We start from the raw sequence: 17,784 nt of genomic DNA, 5'->3' as shown, positions 1-17,784 counted from the left end.
TTGCCTTTGCCCTCAATTTCTTTCTCTCTTTGCTCTCCTTCCATCTCAGTTCCAGCGAGGGGTGTGCATGTGTGCCCGCGCGTTGGTGGGGGGGGGCAGGGGGAGGGCTCGTGGAGGGAGGTGCCGTCGGAGGGAGAGTAGACGTCAGGCGGAGGGAGGGAGGGAGGGGAGGCAGGCAGGGAGGCAGGGAGGGAGAGAGGGAAGGAAGAGAAGGGGAGAGAATGGGGGAGCAAAGACCGAAAGAGACCCAGAGAGATAAAGCTTGAGAGGAGAAATAATTAAAGGGGAAGGGCGACCAGGACGAGAAAAAGGACGGGGAGGAAAGAGAGAGAAAGAGAATCGGAGGGCAGGGAAGTGAGTTTGTGCGCGTGAGTGTGTGCGCGCGCGCGGGTGTGCAGGGGCGGGCGCGGGCAGGCGGGCGGGCGGGGGGCGGTCTCCAGGGCTCCCCTCCTCCCCAGCCCGCTCCTCTGGCTCGCTCGCCAACTCCGGGCCCCAGCCGCGGGCGGGCGCACGGCGGGCGGACAGCATGCTGAGCCTCCTCGTCTGGATCCTCACTCTCTCCGATACTTTCTCCCAAGGTAAGGGCCCCCAGCCCGCCCCCGGACGCTCGGCTTCCCCCCGGGGCCAGGGCACTGCTCCCCCGCTAGGGGAGTGCTGGGGTGCCCGGCGGCCCGCGGCCAGTTCCTGGGTCCGGACGCCACGAGGCGGGGGCTCGGTCCGGGCTCAGAGCCCTGGGGGAGGGGGCGCGGAGTAACGGGGTCTGGGGAGAATGAGTTTGCCGTTGATTTGCCCAACTTGTTTCCTCTGGCTGCGCGGGAGAACCGAGCATTGGGGCCGCGAGGGCTGGAGGTCTGAGTGAAACCGGGAACCGAACGCTTTTCCTCGCAGCCCTACAGTCCCTCGTCCTCTGAGGTCGGGGTTCCGGACGCTTGAGTCCAGGCTAAGGGGAAGGCTGGAATTTCAAATTTCGGGCTAGGGGGTGAGCGAAAAGCTGAGTCCCACCTCCCGAAGATTCCCCCTACTCCAGCCCAGCCCCTCGGGGGTCCGAGTCTGAACCACGACTCCAGACTGCCTGGGGCTGCCCCCTCTAGAGGAAGGGAGGGGTGTCTCGGCGCCTCTAGCGGGGATTTGGAACCCCTGCCCGCGGAGGCTGTGGGTGGACAGTGGAGTTCCAAATACAGCTTCAGCCCCGCTTGATACAGTGGGGGGAACTCACGGGGGCGGGGGCGGAGGCGGTGGGGGGAGGGGGCTGACACTCTACTTGGGCTCAGGAAAGTGTTGCTGTCTGGGGCTTATTTGGAACTGGCAGGGGAGAGGCTGGGAGATGAGGGAGGAGGTTGAGAGAGATGAGGATGTCAGTGTATCCTGGGCAGGGCTGGGGTTGGGGGAGGGAAGAGGACTGAGGGAACCAAGGGTCCAGACTGCAGCAGGAACTGGGGTCTGTGGGAGTTGGTTCTTGCCTCCCAGATCTGACTGTAAGGAAGACTGAATCCTGTTGAACTCCTTCCCTCCCCAAAAATGGAGCTGACACACAGAAATTGACACACAAACACGGTAAAACATTCACAGACACTGAGACAGACTACTCACCTACTGAGACAGAGACATCCCCACAAACATCCTCCACACTGAGACAGACACATATACACAAAGACACTGAGACATCTGAGGAAGACAGATTCCTCCCCCAGATCGGCACACATTCACGCATTCATCCACCCGAATATTACAAGTATACACAGTACATGTATGCAGGCGTTTACAAGGACAGGACACACGCTCGCACAGAAACCAACCCGCTAGCAAACAAAGAAACTTGAACAGACATTCATATGGGCAGACACCTATGGAGATGTACGGACTGCAGATGGAGGATGTGGTTTCTTTTAGGGGGTGTCTGGGAACGGATCTGGGTAGAACAGCCTCAGGCATTATTGCCTTGCTCTGTGTTCCCTTCCTGCGTTTGTAGGTGGGGTGTTATGCTGGACCTTTCCTCTCCTTGCCAGGTCTCTTCCCAGCTCTGAAGGCAAAGCCTGGCTGAGTTGATGGGGGCAGGTCTTGATTCATCTCTCCCCACAGGGCACCCATGCCCGCCTCCCAGCACACACTATGATATAGGAAGGGCACACATCTGTGGTGTGAGCCAAGAGTGGGAGGTGGTGCTAAAGGAAAGGAGGAGGCCTGGCCCTGGGGTTGGTAGGCCAGGCCAGCCACTTGGCAGAAAGTTGGGAAGATGACTTAAGTTGACTTTGTTCAGCCAGGCTGTTGGTGTCGGGGAGGAAGGGGGTGGGCCATGGTGGTGGTGGAGGGGGGTCATGTTGGTGGTGGAGGGGGCCTCTGGGTCAGTATTGGTCTATGTTGGGGGCAAGCTTATGTCTGCCCCTTTCTTACAGCCCTTACGTGTCAGCAACGTGGATACAAATGAGTGTTAAGGAACAAAAGCAGCAGTTAGCAAACAGGAGAGACATGTGGATTGAATTGGGGACAGAAAGAAGTGTGTGTTGTGTGCCTTTCTCTCTTTGGAAAGGAGCGAGTGGCTAGGGAATGCTGAGCTCCCACTTCTCAGCTCCAACAGGGGTGAAAGAAGGACCTAGTGAAAGTATCTGGGGTGGGGGGAGAGGATACCAGAGAAAAGAAAGAGAGAGACTAGACAGGAGAGGGGAAATCACTAGTGAGTGTTGGGGGAAGCTTGGCAAGGGACTGGGGAGGAGGCAGAGAGGGAAGGAGAAGGGGTCTGGGGAGACTGGGACACACGTGGGGGTGGAGTGCTTGGCAGGACCCCCTTTCCTTAACCTCCATCCTCAGAAAGGAGTTCTAGGTCAGGGACTGGGGCAGTGAGAGAAGAAACGAAGCGGGGCACTACAAGAGGGAGGAGGGATGATGGTGGGGAAATGGGGGTGGGGGAGTAGGTGTCAGCAGGAAGCCATAGAATTGAGGGGAGCAGAGAGGAGAGGGGAAGGGGAGATACAGCCTAGGCTGAGAAATAAAAATCGCATTTTAAAGAATTTCAATGGGCTTCATCAATCTTCATTTTTCACTAAATAATTTTCTGTATCTTATCTAAATGAAAACCATTATCCTTCCCCCCGTTTCCATCATGCGCCGGCTCCACAGACTGATTGCGCCGAAAATTGAAATATTTATTCATTTTCTGGGAGATTTTCTCGCTCCCTAGTCTCGGGGAGGAGAAATTGAAAAAGAAAGATTATAGCTAATCAGAGCAATGTGGGATGACAGGCCGGCTCGGGGCGGGAGCTGCCTCCAGAGGGGGGATGGATGTGGGGGCAGGAGAAAAATAAGCCCATCCAGCCCCCAGAGCTCCCCCTGGAATTCCTGCCACAGCTTTTGAGGGGAGTAAAGGGTAAAGGGAAGAGGCCTGAGGGCCTCCTAAATTCCCAGGATTCAACTCCCTGAGTACAGCTGAATCCTGGCAGAGAACAGCAGGTCTGGAGAGTAGCTGGACTCTCCCCTCCCGGTGCTACACGTAGACACATATACACACGTCAGATGTTCCATTTCTGCCCAGAGCAGGGCACTGAGGTTGGGGAAGAGTCAGGGGAGACATGGCAGAAACCAGGACACTGGATTCCTCTCCTTGACCTTGACTGGACTCCACTTTCTGCCATCTACTCCCTTAGACCCAAAGGGAGGGTGTGAACCAAGTACTCAGTGCCTCAGCCCTGGGCCCCAGAGCACCTGCTCAGGAGGAGGAGGAGGCGGCGGCACCCAGGCCTTCTCGCCTCCGCTCCTTCCCATAGCTGAGTGGTTGGTTGTTCTGGCTCTGCCTTTGGTGCTCCAGTGAGATGGGAGGAGGAAGCCCCACCTCTGCCCCCGTTACTCCTCTAGGACCTCTTTACATCCTTGCAGGGACTAAGTCTTAATTTCTTTTATCCTATAGTTTCTGGCACAGTGCTAAGCATGTGGTAAGTGCCCCTTAAATATCTGATCAATTGATTGATTTGATGAGCATGCTGCAGTGCTGGAAAGAGGCAGCATTCAATGGCGATTAAATCACAGACTCGCATCCAGCTCCCACCTCCATCATTTAGTAGTCGTAAGCTTGAACAAGTCATGTACCTTCTCTGTGCCTCAGCATGCTCTTCCAGAAGTGAGGATAGAAGTAATACCTCATAGGGTTGTGGTGGCACTTGAATATGTTAATCCACGTAAAGTACATGGAACTGTGTCTGGCACAGTGAGAAGTGCTCAGTAAATGCTTGCTATCTTGACTTTGAGGTGAGACATAGATATATAGGCAACTGAGTTGTCTGCGCTTCCTTTTCTTCTCCTTATGATTCTTTGTGTTGTGTGTGTGTGTGTGTGTGTGTGTGTGTGTGTGTGTGTGTGTGTGTGTTTTCTAGCCCCAGCTGTCCAGATTCTTGGTCCTGGGCTTCAGTAAGCGCCTTCTTTGTATCTCTCATGGAAAGAACTGTGTTGTGGCAGACCCAGAAGGGGAAACTGACCCCTTCCTTGGAGACCTCAGAAAAGATCTGGGGAAGGGATTTGAGGAGAGAGAGCAAAAGTGGGGGAGGATAGCATTTGAGTGAGAAGGAACCAGAGCTCTTGTGTGAAATGAGGAGGGACACTAGCCCCGAGGTGGCAGCATTTCAGAGTCTGGAAACAATGTGGATCATTTATTGAACCCTGTGTTAACTACTTCATATGCATTATCTAATTTAATCTATTCTATGGCCCACTGAGATTGGCTTTGTAAATTATCCCCATTTCACACATGAGAAACTGAGATTTATTTATTTTTTTTAGATAGAGTCTTGCTCTGCTGCCCAAGCTAGGGTGCAGTGGTGTGATTATGGCTCACTGCAACCTCTTCCTAGGCTCAAGCTATCCTCCTACCTCAACCTCCTAAGTAGCTAGGACCACACACACCTGGCTAATTTTTTTTTTCTTTTGGAGAGATGGGTCTTGCTAGGTTGCACAAGCTAGTCTCAAACTCCAGGGCTCAAGCGCTCCTTCCACCTCGACCTCCCAAAGTGCTGGGATTATAGGTGTGAGCCACTGTACCTGGCCAAGAAACTGAGGTTTAGATACATTAAGTATATTATTGGTAGTTGTAGGAACCAGCTGATGCCACAGCCTGCACCCTTCTCCTTTGCCAGATCCTATATGCCAGCAGAGACTGATGCTGGGCTGGGACAGGGATTTTCCTGGTCCATAGCAGAATGAGAACTAGGAAGAAAAGGGAGTGAGTTTTTCATAAAGGTAAACTCATTCAAATTTGAAAAAACAATCCTTTTTTCTGAGATTCTGCCCTACATTTTTTGGTGTTAAATTGTTTTTCTTTGATGATATGATAAATCTAGTAAATGACTTTTTTCAAGGGCTTGGCGAATAAAAAGGTTTGTTTCTAATATTAAACACAGCCTTACAGGTCCATGAACTACAAATTTGGAAATTACTCTTGTTCCATGCAAGGCTGACTCCTGGAGAGGCCCAGAGCCAGACAGAGGCAAGAGAAGCACTGAGAAGGGGTCTAGGGGATAATCCTAAGACCAGGATCTCCCCAAGTGTCAGCTTCCAAATTTGGTCCCTGGTAGGCTGCTAGGATTGGAGGCTAGGGTCTTAGATGGCTTGTTCTAACCCCCCTGGGGAAGCTGTCAACCCTCCTTCTTAGCCTGTGCCCTGGGGAACTGCCTGGCCTAGGGTGGTGAAAAGCGATTGTAGGAGGTCAACTCCATACCAAAGCATCAACATTACCTTTTATTGAATTCCTACAGTGTGCTTTTCAGGTTGATGTTACTCCCATTTTACAGTTAAAGAAACCACAGTTGAGAGTTTAAGTAACTTGCTTAAGGGCATACCCGAGGTGTTAGATCCCAGATTCAACCCCTCTTTTGTCTCCCTACTAAGGGCCATGGGTGCCTTCAACCTGCCGGGAAGAGCCACACCCTGCCTCTCTTAGAGTTAAGGCAGCTGTGGAAGGACAGGAGGGAAGCCTAGGCCTTTTTTCCTCTCCTGGTGCCTCACTCAGCTCAGCCCCCTTCCCTAGTTCTCAGCCCAGAAATTCCAAGGCCACATCTATCTCCCTGCCTTGCTTTGATGATCATTTGTGAAGCAAAACTTAGATGTCGGGATACATGTTTTAATCAGTGGGGCTGGGACCAGTAAATAATGCCCCTTGTCAGAAGGAGGTTTGGAAAGCCTCAATCCTTTTCCTCCTGCCTTTAGAGTCTTTTATCTTTGTACCTGTATATGGTGCTTGTCAATTTTAGCAACTTTTTACATGTACCATTTGATAGAGAGATACAATCATCCTGTGATGTAGGCAGGGTAGTTGTTTCTCCATTTAATAGATGAGAAAGCAGAGACCTAGAGAAGTTAAAGAAATTGCAAAGGGGTGGCAGTTGGTATGGAAGGAAGAGATGGGGACAAATTCCTTAATCTCCCCAATTTCTGAGAGATGTTTCCATCTGAGGCTAGAGACATTTCTCTTCATATGTCCAGAGATGAGAAAGCTGTGCCCCTTCCCAACCTACCAGTTCCTGTCTGGTTTCTTCCCAGGGCCTCTGGATCAGTTTACTTGGCAATCTCCTGGCGCGTGCTTTGACCTGGAAAAGGATGGGGGTGTGGGGGTGGGTTGTCAGCAGTAGAGGAGAAAGAGGCTGTCATGTCCTTGATCCTCAAATGTGAAACCAGGGAGCAGGAAGAGGCAATTTCAGAAATCAGGAAAAATAACTGGGCTCTGTCAGAGTGGGGGAGAAAGCTGTTCACTTTTGTGAAGGGCAATTTTGTATTTTGCATATATTAGTAACTAATTTAATACTGACAATAATTGTTGAAGTTAGGTGTTATCCCCATTTTACAGATGAACAAACAGGGATCCAAAGAAGTTAAGCAGATTGTCCAAGATGATCCAGCTAGTAAGTGACACAGCCAGAACTAGAACCCAAGCAGGGAAGTTGGGGTGGGGGCTGAGGATAACTCCTAGAAGGAAGACGGCACATCTACCTATTCTGCATTACTGCTGCATACAAGGTGTGGATGCAGTCTTACTGCATGCATATGCATATATATTCACACACGTCTTCATAGTGCAGCTATATATGCAACCACTTCTTATCCCCATCCCCGTACACATCTGGACAGATATCTGTCATCTGTACCCCAGCCCTTTCAGTCACCAGGGCACTAGTGTGCAACAGTAGTACATTTTTGTGAGTCATTTTTCTTCTAGCCATAGCAGCCCTCCTGTGTCTTTAAAGGCATTACTTTTTGCCTTGCCTTGCATGCTCTGCATCCTCTCTGATAGATGCACAAACTGTGAGATTATGAAAGTTGAGAAAGAAGCTTGGGGTTCCTCATTCTGTAACACTGGTCCCTCTCCATTCTGTAGCTCCAGCTCTTATATCTTTCCACGTCTGACTGTCAGACAATGCGAACCTGATTAAGTTCTTGGAGCATCCAGGATAAAAGCCGCTCTAGCTCCCAGACACCACTGAAGATGACTCTTTTCTTTCTTCTTTCTATCCCACTTACTCTCCCTCTATCAGCTGACTCCACACTCCCAGCTTGTCCTTCCCTCCATGTTTAATTTATTCAGCCACTTTTATTAACCTCTGTTGTCTCCAGGGATTGCAGTCCTCCTCCCTCTCTGCCCTCCTTGAGCCCATTTAACAAAATAGGGATCGTATTGAAATAAATGAGCCTTGCAGCCAGCCAACCTTCTCAAGATTAAGGGTCTTAAATCCAGGAGTAGAAATCTCCAGAACTCTCTAGCAAATTTCATTAGTTTCCCAGGAGACAGTGCTGCCGCTTTATTCCTTTTGTGGTCTGGCTCTGGAAGGTGATGAGAGACTCACCCAGAATGCTGTGGGTCTTGGGTTTTGAGGCAGGGAAGGGATAACAGGAACCCGAGTGTTTGGAGGTATACACTGTGCCCAGAAGGTTTATCCCAGGGGGCTGTCCCCTCCTAGGCCCACTTCGGAATCAACTAGGCCGTTGGATGCCTTTTATCTCTGCTCCTTCTTTCCTTCTGAGGCAGTCTGAGGAATATATCCTAACTGAAAGATGTGTGGAAAGAGGAAGGACTTTTGTTCCTTCATTCAGCGGAAGAGAATTGTGTGCTTACTGTGTACCAGGTTCTAGTGTTGCAAAGTGAATAATGTACTAGTTCTCTGCCCTTCAAGTTCTCACTTTGTGATTTCAGTGCAAATTACCTAATCTCAGTAGGCCTCAGTTTTCTCTTTCTCCAAGTGTGGAGAACTATTATTTTTTTAATCATAAACTGTACATTATTATATGCAAAACATACTGGTAGGCATTATGTGGACCAAAAAATATGACAGCAGGTGGTCCTTCCCTTTTAAGAAACTAAGATATACATACATGAAGACTGCTGGTGGTGCAAGGTGTGGAGTCATTGGTGCCATGATAGCAGTGTGCAGGTCAGAGCTGGAGAGTCCAGAGAAGGGAGTTTGCTGTGGACTGAAGTGAGCAGGAAGGGCTCCATGGAGGAAGTGGGGCCCAAGGATGGACAGGACACGCATGTGGCAGGAAGAGAGAGAGCCTTACCAGACGGGCCAGATTTCCTGAACCAAGATGTTGTTGCTAGGATGTGTGGGGGACACTGAGGCCGTTTGGACTGAGGATTTGGGTTGGTTTGGGAGAAGTAGATGAGATGATCCAGAACGGTAGAATGGGGACAGACTGGAGGAGGCCTGGAAAAGCCAGGCTAAAGGTTTCTTACAAAGAATGCCCCGTAAGAACTAGAGAGCCATGGATTTCTGTTTTTTAAGCAGACAAAGGGTGTGTTAAAAACAGGTATAATCCCCATCTCATTTCTCACCAAAGTCTCCCCTCCTCTGAAACACTTCCTCTACTGGAGATGCTATAGAAATTTGTAACCCCTCCAATTAAAAACATGAAAAAAACAGATAACCAAGGTTTGGCCAGGCAGAAGTGAGCAGAAAACCTTAGAGAAACACCAGTTCTGCCTTGGGAAGTCTCAGATCTGTGACTTGAGCTAGAGAGACTTTGGAAGGATGAGGAAATCTTTTTCTCTGAGAATCCTTCAGTATAAGATAAAGATGCCTGGAGGCAGAGTTCAATGGCAATAACTGCGAGGAAACCTCTGCAGTCTAACTCTGAGGCCAGGCTCTTTGTTACCTGTCCCCGCCAAGCTTGGGCCATATCTACACTGCCCAGAGTCAGGGGGAGCCATCTGGTTTCATCAGAGGGCCCATCCTGGTTTAGTCCCTTCAGGGTCAATTCTGGGCCATTTCCACTGGTCTGTGGCCTTAGATACATGTGCATTTAGGAGCTGAGCCTAAAGATTCTTAAAACCTCTGCTAGGAAGTCAGCTCTGGTTTTTCAAATGGAGTCCTTTGAAGAGGGTCCCACCAGGGGGGTGAGTGCATGTGTTCAACTTACAAGCATTGTTTTTTTAAATGGCTGTGCTGGGCCTAGGCCTGGGAATTGAAAGGTAGGTAAGATTTAGTCCCTGTTCTTGAGGCACTCTCAGTATGGTGTGGGAGATGGATGTATAAACACATATTGACAATTTTATAAGATAAAGGTTGTGAGAGAGGTATGTGAAAAATGCTGAAGCCTAACTGTCCAGTGAGGGGGAGCGGAGCAGGGAGGGAGCAGGGGCGGGGAGGGGCCACAGATGTGAGGCTCAGGGGCTGCGGGGCCTCTGGAATGCGGTGCCACGAGATATCCAGGCTCTGGACAATCCTCGATTGTACCCCCTGCTCCTTGTACCCCCTGCTCCGGATGGAAGGAGCCGAGGAATCCGAAGGAGTGAACCCTGGTCCTCCCAAGGATTACGATTTCCAGGAACAAAAGCAGTTTATATAAAGCACACTTCCCCCAAATCGAATCTCCCAACCTCTTGTGTCCAGTTCCGTACTCTCCACCCCCTACTCCCACCCAATAGAGCTGATTTCTAAATTAACTTTGTCCTTGTAATCAGCTTAGCTGAGTTTTTTTTATTATTACTATTTTTCCTCCTCCTTCCTGAATTCTCCCAGGAACAGCCCGGGGCCCTGCTCCCTCCATTACCCAGCATTGTCAAGCCATGAGGTGCTTTTAACTGCTTCTTCCCATTCGATTCGCTTAACTGGGAGGTTATTAAAAGGAAAGGAGCAGAGATGGGCAGGCAGGGCAGAGGAAGAGAGAACACAGTAGAGAGAGAAGGCATTTCAAAGGAGCAGAAACTCAAGGCTAGGCAGGCTGGCAGAATGAAGCCTCTGAGAGAAGCTGAGGTTTTCATCTTGACTCCCGAGTCATCCAGAAGGACATTTCATCGAGACATTGGGACTCCTGGGTTTTAATCCAAAACCTTGAGGAACTGACTTGCTCCTCTTTGTCTCAGTCCTCCCCACTACTCCCCACTCTCCCTGGAAATCTACCAACTTGACACTGTGGGATGGGACAGGGGACTCCCAGAGGTCCCACAATCCCCTTGATGCCTGACCCTCCCACACACACACTCGTGGCTGGCTGTGCTGCCAGCGCCAGAACCCTCCAGCACTCACCCCCAGGGCAGCTACTTTGTGGTTGATGTTGGATCCCAGACTGACATGCCTATCACACAGCACACATCTGGGAAGTCTCCCTTCACCAGGCAGTGGGCGAAGTGAGAATGCAAGCTCATTTTAATGTCAGTTTGAGCCAAATATAATTAGAAAGGAAAATCTCTGACTTTGCAAAAAAAAAAAAAATCGAATGCATTTCAAAGCCAAGTTGAAATGACTTCTGGATTATCTGCACCGCTGCCGCTCTCCATTTATGCAGAAAATCGAGAGGGGAGCCTGTAAAACCTGTGCCTAAGGGATTTAGTTTGTGCACATTGCCTTCGGTTTCATGCCAGGGTCATGTTTTAAGACTGGCCTCTTTCAACACAACCTGGTTCCTGGAATTGGGAAGCACCTAGAGTGACCTCCTCACCAGGGTGCCTGTGGCAGAGTCAACCTCTTTCCCAGAGGGGCTGCTCCTGTGTGATCATGACCAAGTCACTTACTTGGAGCCTCAGTTTTCTCATCTATAAAATGCAAATGATTACATTTGTCTTCTAGGGTTGTTGTGAGGATTGAATGAGAAAATCTATATTAAGGAACAGTACCTGGAATACAATAGGTACTCAATAAATTATAGTTGTTATTAATATTGTACAGTCCTTGCTTTTTACAGTTCAGTCCAAGGCAGATCTTGAGAAAACAGACAATAGAAATGAGAGATGAACAAAGAATAGGCCAAATACAGATCAGACTGTTAACTGGGCCAAGGAGGGTGACCAGTGATATAGGTAATTCCTGAGCTCTGTTCTCTAGGGTTCAGTGCAGTGGGAACTTTGGGAGGCAGCACAGCGTAATGGAAAGCACTCTGGTTTGGAATTAGGTCTGTGTCTTAGATCTGGAAACTGAATGCCCTTTTGCCCTTTGCGAGTCTCAGTTTCCTTAACTGTAAAACAGAGTGATAGCACCCACTTTCCTCTTTTGTAAGCCCTGGAAAAGCACTCTCAGGACAGTGTACAGTAAGCTTAACTATCATTTTAAACCCTGTCTTTCAGCCAGGCACGGTGGCTCACACGTGTAATCCCAGCACTTTCGGAGGTCGAGACAGGTGGATCACTTTATATCAGGTGTTTGAGACCAGCCTTGCCAACATGGTGAAACCCCATCTCTACTAAAAACACAAAAATTAGCCAGGCTACTTTTTGAGCCTGTAGTCCCAGCTACTCTGGAGGCTGAGGTGGGAGGATCACTTGAACCCAGGAGGTAGAGGTTGCAGTGAGTGGAGATGGCGTCACTGCACTGCAGCCTGGGCCACAGAGCAAGACTCTGTCTCAAAAATAAATAAATTAATTTTTTTAAAAAACCCTTCCTTTCCAGGTTTCAACCCAGTATGTTAGAACAGTGATTCTCAAACTTTAACATGCTTACAAAACATCTGGGGATGTTGTTAAAATGCAGATTCTGACTCACAAAGTCTGGGGTCAGATGGAAGTTCTGTATTTGCACCAAGCTCTCTGGTGATGCTGATGCTGCTTGTCCTAGGACCACACCTTGAGGTGTTACGGGATGCTTTCCTTAGAGAAATAGATCTTCAATGTTCTAATGAGAAACACAAGAAAATAGAATTCATTTAACTGAATTCACTTTTCAGCCCGCTTAGTTGTATAACAGCCCTGATGGATCATTGATTCGGCAGCATTGATACGTTTGTTTTCAGGAAGCAGCTGGTGGGACAAGAGTGCACAGAGCTTGCCAGCACGCCCATCCTTAGCCCCAAGATTGACCTATCCAAGCTTCTCCCTACCACCTCACAAGCTCCATGCCATCCCACCCCACCCTGCCATCTTCACTCAGGCTGCCAGCTGCGGAGTTGAAAAGCAACCTGCTAGTGTGCTGGTGGAAACTCATCCATACCGGAGCCAGTCATTTCCACTTTTTTTTTAAAGGAAAAAAATCCTCATAATTCATCTCTCAATGGGAGATGTGGGGGAAAGCATTTGGACAGAGCTTCTGGTCTGGGCCTTGACCCTGTGGGCTTTGGCTTAAAAACTGGGTCATGAGCAAGTTGTGTGATTTGGGAAGGAAGGTAGGTCATAGACTTAATTGGGTGCATAATTTCAGGGAGCAGTGGGGAACTGTCTCTGGGCAGGTCAGCATCTCACACTCACATAGACCTCATAATTGTTCAACCCACATGATGAGCAAACTCACTCTCTCCCGTGTGCAGAACCCCAGGCTGTAGAGGGAGATCCACAGGCCAGAGGAGAGAGACTGCCTGCCTTCAGGGTTCCCCTGGTTCTGTGAGAGAAGCCTGGTCCTTATACATAGTGAATCCTGTCCACAGGGGGAAACAGGAACTCCCATTAATTTTTCTTCACCTTCTCCTCTCCCCCAGAAAATCAACACACATTTAGCTATCTGCAAGTGTGAATGAGAACACAGGCAAAGTACGGATGGGGGTGAGATCAATAGATTGGGCTTCTTGGAACGCAGAACCTGCGGTGAGAAATGAAAGTGGAGTGATGATTCCTTAAGAACCTCAAAATGGACTCTCAAAATGCCTCTCTTTAGGTAGGACTAATTTGAACCAACCCAGAGACATCAATGCTTGTCCTTTTTCTGAAGAGAAAGGAATTTCATTAGTACTCTCTGCTCACTCCCTTTCATTTCAAATACTCCCCGGCAAGCAGGAAGTTCTTCTTTGTGTCTAATCTGAACCTTTCCTGCTCCTGCATGGAAATTGTCTAATTAGGTATTGTAACTGAATACGTCTCCAGTCTTCTGTATGTCTGGGTAAATAACATTTTCCCCAACAGGTTTATTTTCTCATACTTCAAGGCAAAGCTCCTTATAATAGAGAAGCAAGCCCAGAGAAGTCATAGGCAAGACTGCCTCCTGGGCCCCACGTGAGCCCAAGAAGTTTAGCTCGTTAGGGGTCAGATTTGCTTTCCAGTAAACCACCAAAGCTGTCCTCCCACAGTATCCCCAGCCAGGGCCAGGAGAACGGTGTTCACAAGAACCTGGCTTAGTCACCATGCCCTTACCTGTCTAGTGTCCCCTTCTCAGCCGCTCAGAGCAGCTGGGGGCTAGATGACTCTGGTGTCCTTCCCATCATTTCTAGCCCATGACCTGAGGGCCCCTCCTCCTCTCTCCATGGGAGCCAGGCTGAGAGCAGTGCTGGCATCTGCTGCTGAAACCAGCATGTAGGAAAGTGGGCATGGGGGTGATGACAGAGGTAGGCCTGCCCCACAGCCAGGGCCAGTTTTAGCTTCAGAGCAGGAATGTTTTCCTTTTGGAATCACTCAGAGGTGTCCTTAGCCCTGCTTTGCCAGCGTGGATCCCAAGAGAAAGCAGTGTAAGCAGAGAGAGGAGGGGATGGCGTCTGTGGGATGGGGTGCCTGCCTTTGGGGATCTCCTAGTCTGATAAAGGAGTGTGGGCGTTTTCCTGGGGTACTGGACCATATAAATGCAAACTCAACTGTAAACTTGAACTTGAGGCAGGAGACTTGGTTTCTGTCACCAGCTAGCTAATTATAATGGGGGAACATGGGTTCCCATCTTCCCCAGTGTATAAACACCTATAAAGATCATTTAAATAAGGGAAGATTTTGGACCCTGTTGTGCATCTGCACAGAAGAGGATAGAAATGACACTGGAGCTGGGTCATCAGTGAGGGAAGTTGCCTCAGAAGGGGTGGAGGGAAGGGAACCTGGGCCCAGGTGGAAGGAAGGCACCCGGTGGAGCCCATGAGAGAAGTGAAGACTATTGTTATAGGTGGGCTCCTAGAAAGGGGTGGGGGTGGGGCCAGAAGGAGGTCCCCAGCGAGGGCTATGTGGGCTGGAGGGTCTGGAGGCTGAGAGCTGCGGTATGGCTTTGTCAAATGTGGTCCCTGCTGCATTCACGCTGGCTGGGTGACATGCTTTCCACACGCACAGACAGAGCGCCCCCACCCCAACCCCCGGCCCCTCAGGAGAGGACTGGGGTGGAATGTAAGTCCTCTGAAGAAGAAGAGCTCATGTATCTGGAGGGAGCGTGCAGCATGGGCAGCCTGTCCTGGAGTTAAACCGGGCTCCAGCTTGGAGCCTGCCTGTGGGCAGCCTGGGTTTGCTTGAGGGTAGTGCACCCTTCAAGGGTAGGAGGCTAGGACAGCCATGGCCTGGAGTCCTGGAAGTGCAGCTGGCCCTGCGGCTGGCAATCCACCAGCAGCCTCCGTGCCCTGGCTTCTCTCTGCCCCCCAGCCAGATGCTCCCGGCTCCTGCTGTCCTTCCCTGTCTGTTGGTCTGTCACTCGGCAGGAGTGAAGTGCGCCCTGCTCCTGAAGCATTTGGAGCTTGATAATTTGTGGATTATAGCTAACTCTCGATAAAGATTCCCCTAATTGCTTGGCTCACCTCAGGTTCTATCATCAAAGCAAAGCCGGGAGGCCCCCCTCTCGCCCTCCTTTTCTTTTTATTATCTCTTAATTAATCATTCTGGCTTTCACACTTAGCAGATAATTACAGTCTCCTGGGCACGCAGCTCATTTTCATAACCTCCTGCTCCAAGCCGGCAGCTAGGGGGGTGGGGAGGAAGAGGGAGAGAAGGGGAGAGTGGGAAGAGACATGCTGGAGGAATGGGGGGGCCAGTGAGAAGAAAGGGATACTTGGGGTGGTGAGGCAGCATGGGAGCCAGGACCCCTGGGCTGCCCAGCAGGCCCCAGGGGGCTCTGCCAGAAGGCAGGAGGCTGTGCCCCCTGGGGAGGCCTCACCTGGTCCACAATGCTGGCTGCTGGCATAGGCTTTATCCCCTGAGCTCCCCCGACCTGCCCTAGGGGTACAGTAGGAGGTGTGTATAGGTTGGTGGCCAGAAAGCTCAGTGAAGAGCAGGAGATGGTCCCAGGTGAAGTTCAGTCAACTGTGTGCTGGGAAGTCAAGAATCGCTGTGATGGGGAAAGGAAGGGCAGGGCCACCATCACAACAGGACCTGGACCCTGGCCCGGGAACTTTTCTGTTTTGGGAGAGCAGGACACCTATCCTGAGGCCTGAGCCTGTGGAAATGACCAGGGAATGATCACTCAGTAGTATGGTCAGACGAAGAGGGAAAGGGCTCACCTTTACTCAGCACCATGTGGGAGCTGCGCCAAGTGCTTCCCGGTGTGCTCATCATGCCTGATGTAGAGACGAAGAAAACCGTGGCTCAGGGAGAGCCAGTCATCTGTTTGAGTCACAGCAAATTAAATCCAGGTCTGTCTGGTTAGTTGTAAAGGTCATGTTCATACCACCCAATGGCCCTGTCTCCATGGGGTCATAGCACAGGACAGGATGTAATGGAAAAAGGGAGGGAGGGGACACTATTCCTGCTGGGCCCTCCCCTCTGGACCCAGTAGACGGTCAGTTCTGCTGTCACCTCGGGGCTTTCCTTGGGCTTTCATCCCAGAGATAAACAGAAAGGACACCTGTCCAGATGATGAATCGAGAGGCCCATGAGACAGAAGCCTTTGCCCGTGAGTTGGACATAGAGTTGGAACGGGGGACCCTAATCTCTAGTGTGTCTCGTGTCTGTCCCTCATTCCTGTTCCTCAGCAGTTCTTTGTGGCCTGAGCTTCTTCAGGTCCCCGAGAAGCGAATGGGGGACATGGAAAAGTCCTTCTTTCCCTGGACATATTTAATTTTCTTTCATAACCCTAGTCCAGTGTGCCTGGTTTTTAGAATTAAATGAGTTGGATCCTACTTCTTTGCCATTAACTAGCAGTGAGACCCTGGAATATAAACTTCGAGTCTCAATTTCTTCATCAGTAAATGGGAATCTTGAAAAGACTGGGGACAGTATATGCAAAACAGAGCCTCTGACCCATGATAGGTGCTTCACAAATGGTGGCTGTTGTTACTGCTGCCATTATTATTACCACCATCCATGAAAGCACCTTGCTTAGTAGAGAGCACATAAAGCAAGTTAGTTTCTTAAAAAGTTGGTGAGGGAGGGAGGGTCCTTTTGTTCTACTTCCTTGAAAAAAGAGGGAGGGCACACAATATCTGCCTTGTGCTGCTTCAGGGGTGTGCTATTGAGAAAAGTCATGACAGCCTATGCTGGTATAATTCTTCTTTCCACAAATAAATTGCCTGTTCAAGCTGAGGCTGCCTCTGGCTGAAAGCTCACTGGCACCCAGCTCCAAGCAAGGTTGATCTCGCCTCTGCTGCCTGCCGGACCTCAGATTACCCATCTCAAGCCTGTGTGCCAAAGGGTTAAACATATGGAGTTACACATAAAAGGGTTAAACATATCACATGGCTTGCAACTTCTGACTCAGCTTCTGGTTTCCTGGGCATTACAATGGGAACATCTATATTCAGGAGGCAGTATGGAAAGAGCACTGGATTGCAGGTCTAGATGTGGATTTTAGCCCCATGTGTGCCTCTACTAGAGAGACCTGACTCAGTGACCTGGGCCTGTTTTCTTATCATAAAATGAGAAGGTTAATTTCCAAGATTCTTTCTGGCTGCACAGTGTTCCAACTCTTTGCCATCCAGTGGGAGTTCATGAAAAGGACTGGCTCTTCCCAAGTGAGGCCCTGGATCTCTCTGATTTGGTTTGTGAGCCAAGGCCAGAGGTACTGATTTCAGAGGCCACAGCAGGGGTATCCCAGGAGCAGCATTTGCTCAGGAACCAGGGTGGAAGCAAACATTTCATGCATCTTCAGATCTAGTCTGAACTTGGGGTTAGGAGAGCAGCAGTCCCTACCACAAACACACACACACCACACACAGCCCTGAGAATGTCACACACACACACACACCACACACAGCCCTGAGAATGTCACACACACACACACCACACACAGCCCTGAGAATGTCACACACACACACACCACACACAGCCCTGTGAATGTCACACACACACACCACACACAGCCCTGTGAATGTCACACACACACACACACCACACACAGCCCTGAGAATGTCACACACACACACCACACACAGCCCTGAGAATGTTACACACACACACACACCACACACAGCCCTGAGAATGTTACACACACACACACACCACACACAGCCCTGAGAATGTTACACACACACACACACCACACACAGCCCTGAGAATGTCACACACACACACCACACACAGCCCTGAGAATGTCACACACACACACACACCACACACAGCCCTGAGAATGTCACACACACACACCACACACAGCCCTGAGAATGTCACACACACACACACACCACACACAGCCCTGAGAATGTTACACACACACACACACCACACACAGCCCTGAGAATGTCACACACACACACCACACACAGCCCTGAGAATGTCACACACAC

General features: G+C 50.0%; 1 protein-coding gene across 3 annotated transcripts in view; it reads left to right on the top strand.

Annotated features, from left to right (window-relative positions):
• The first annotated feature begins 229 nt into the window (after window positions 1-229).
• KIRREL1 (kirre like nephrin family adhesion molecule 1) overlaps window positions 230-17,784 on the top strand; it is a 108,430-nt gene continuing 90,875 nt past the window's right edge. For all 3 annotated transcript variants that reach the window (XM_030936699.1, XM_030936698.1, XM_030936700.1), the window contains exon 1: window positions 230-578. In XM_030936699.1, coding sequence (XP_030792559.1) covers window positions 527-578 — 52 coding nt within the window. In that variant the 5' untranslated portion in view covers window positions 230-526. The remainder of the gene's footprint in view (window positions 579-17,784) is intronic.

This window comes from Rhinopithecus roxellana, chromosome 8, assembly GCF_007565055.1.
Source record: "Rhinopithecus roxellana isolate Shanxi Qingling chromosome 8, ASM756505v1, whole genome shotgun sequence".
Taxonomy (NCBI): domain Eukaryota; kingdom Metazoa; phylum Chordata; class Mammalia; order Primates; family Cercopithecidae; genus Rhinopithecus; species Rhinopithecus roxellana.
Note: the sequence above shows the minus strand (reverse complement) of the source record. Positions and strands in the feature narration are given on the sequence as shown.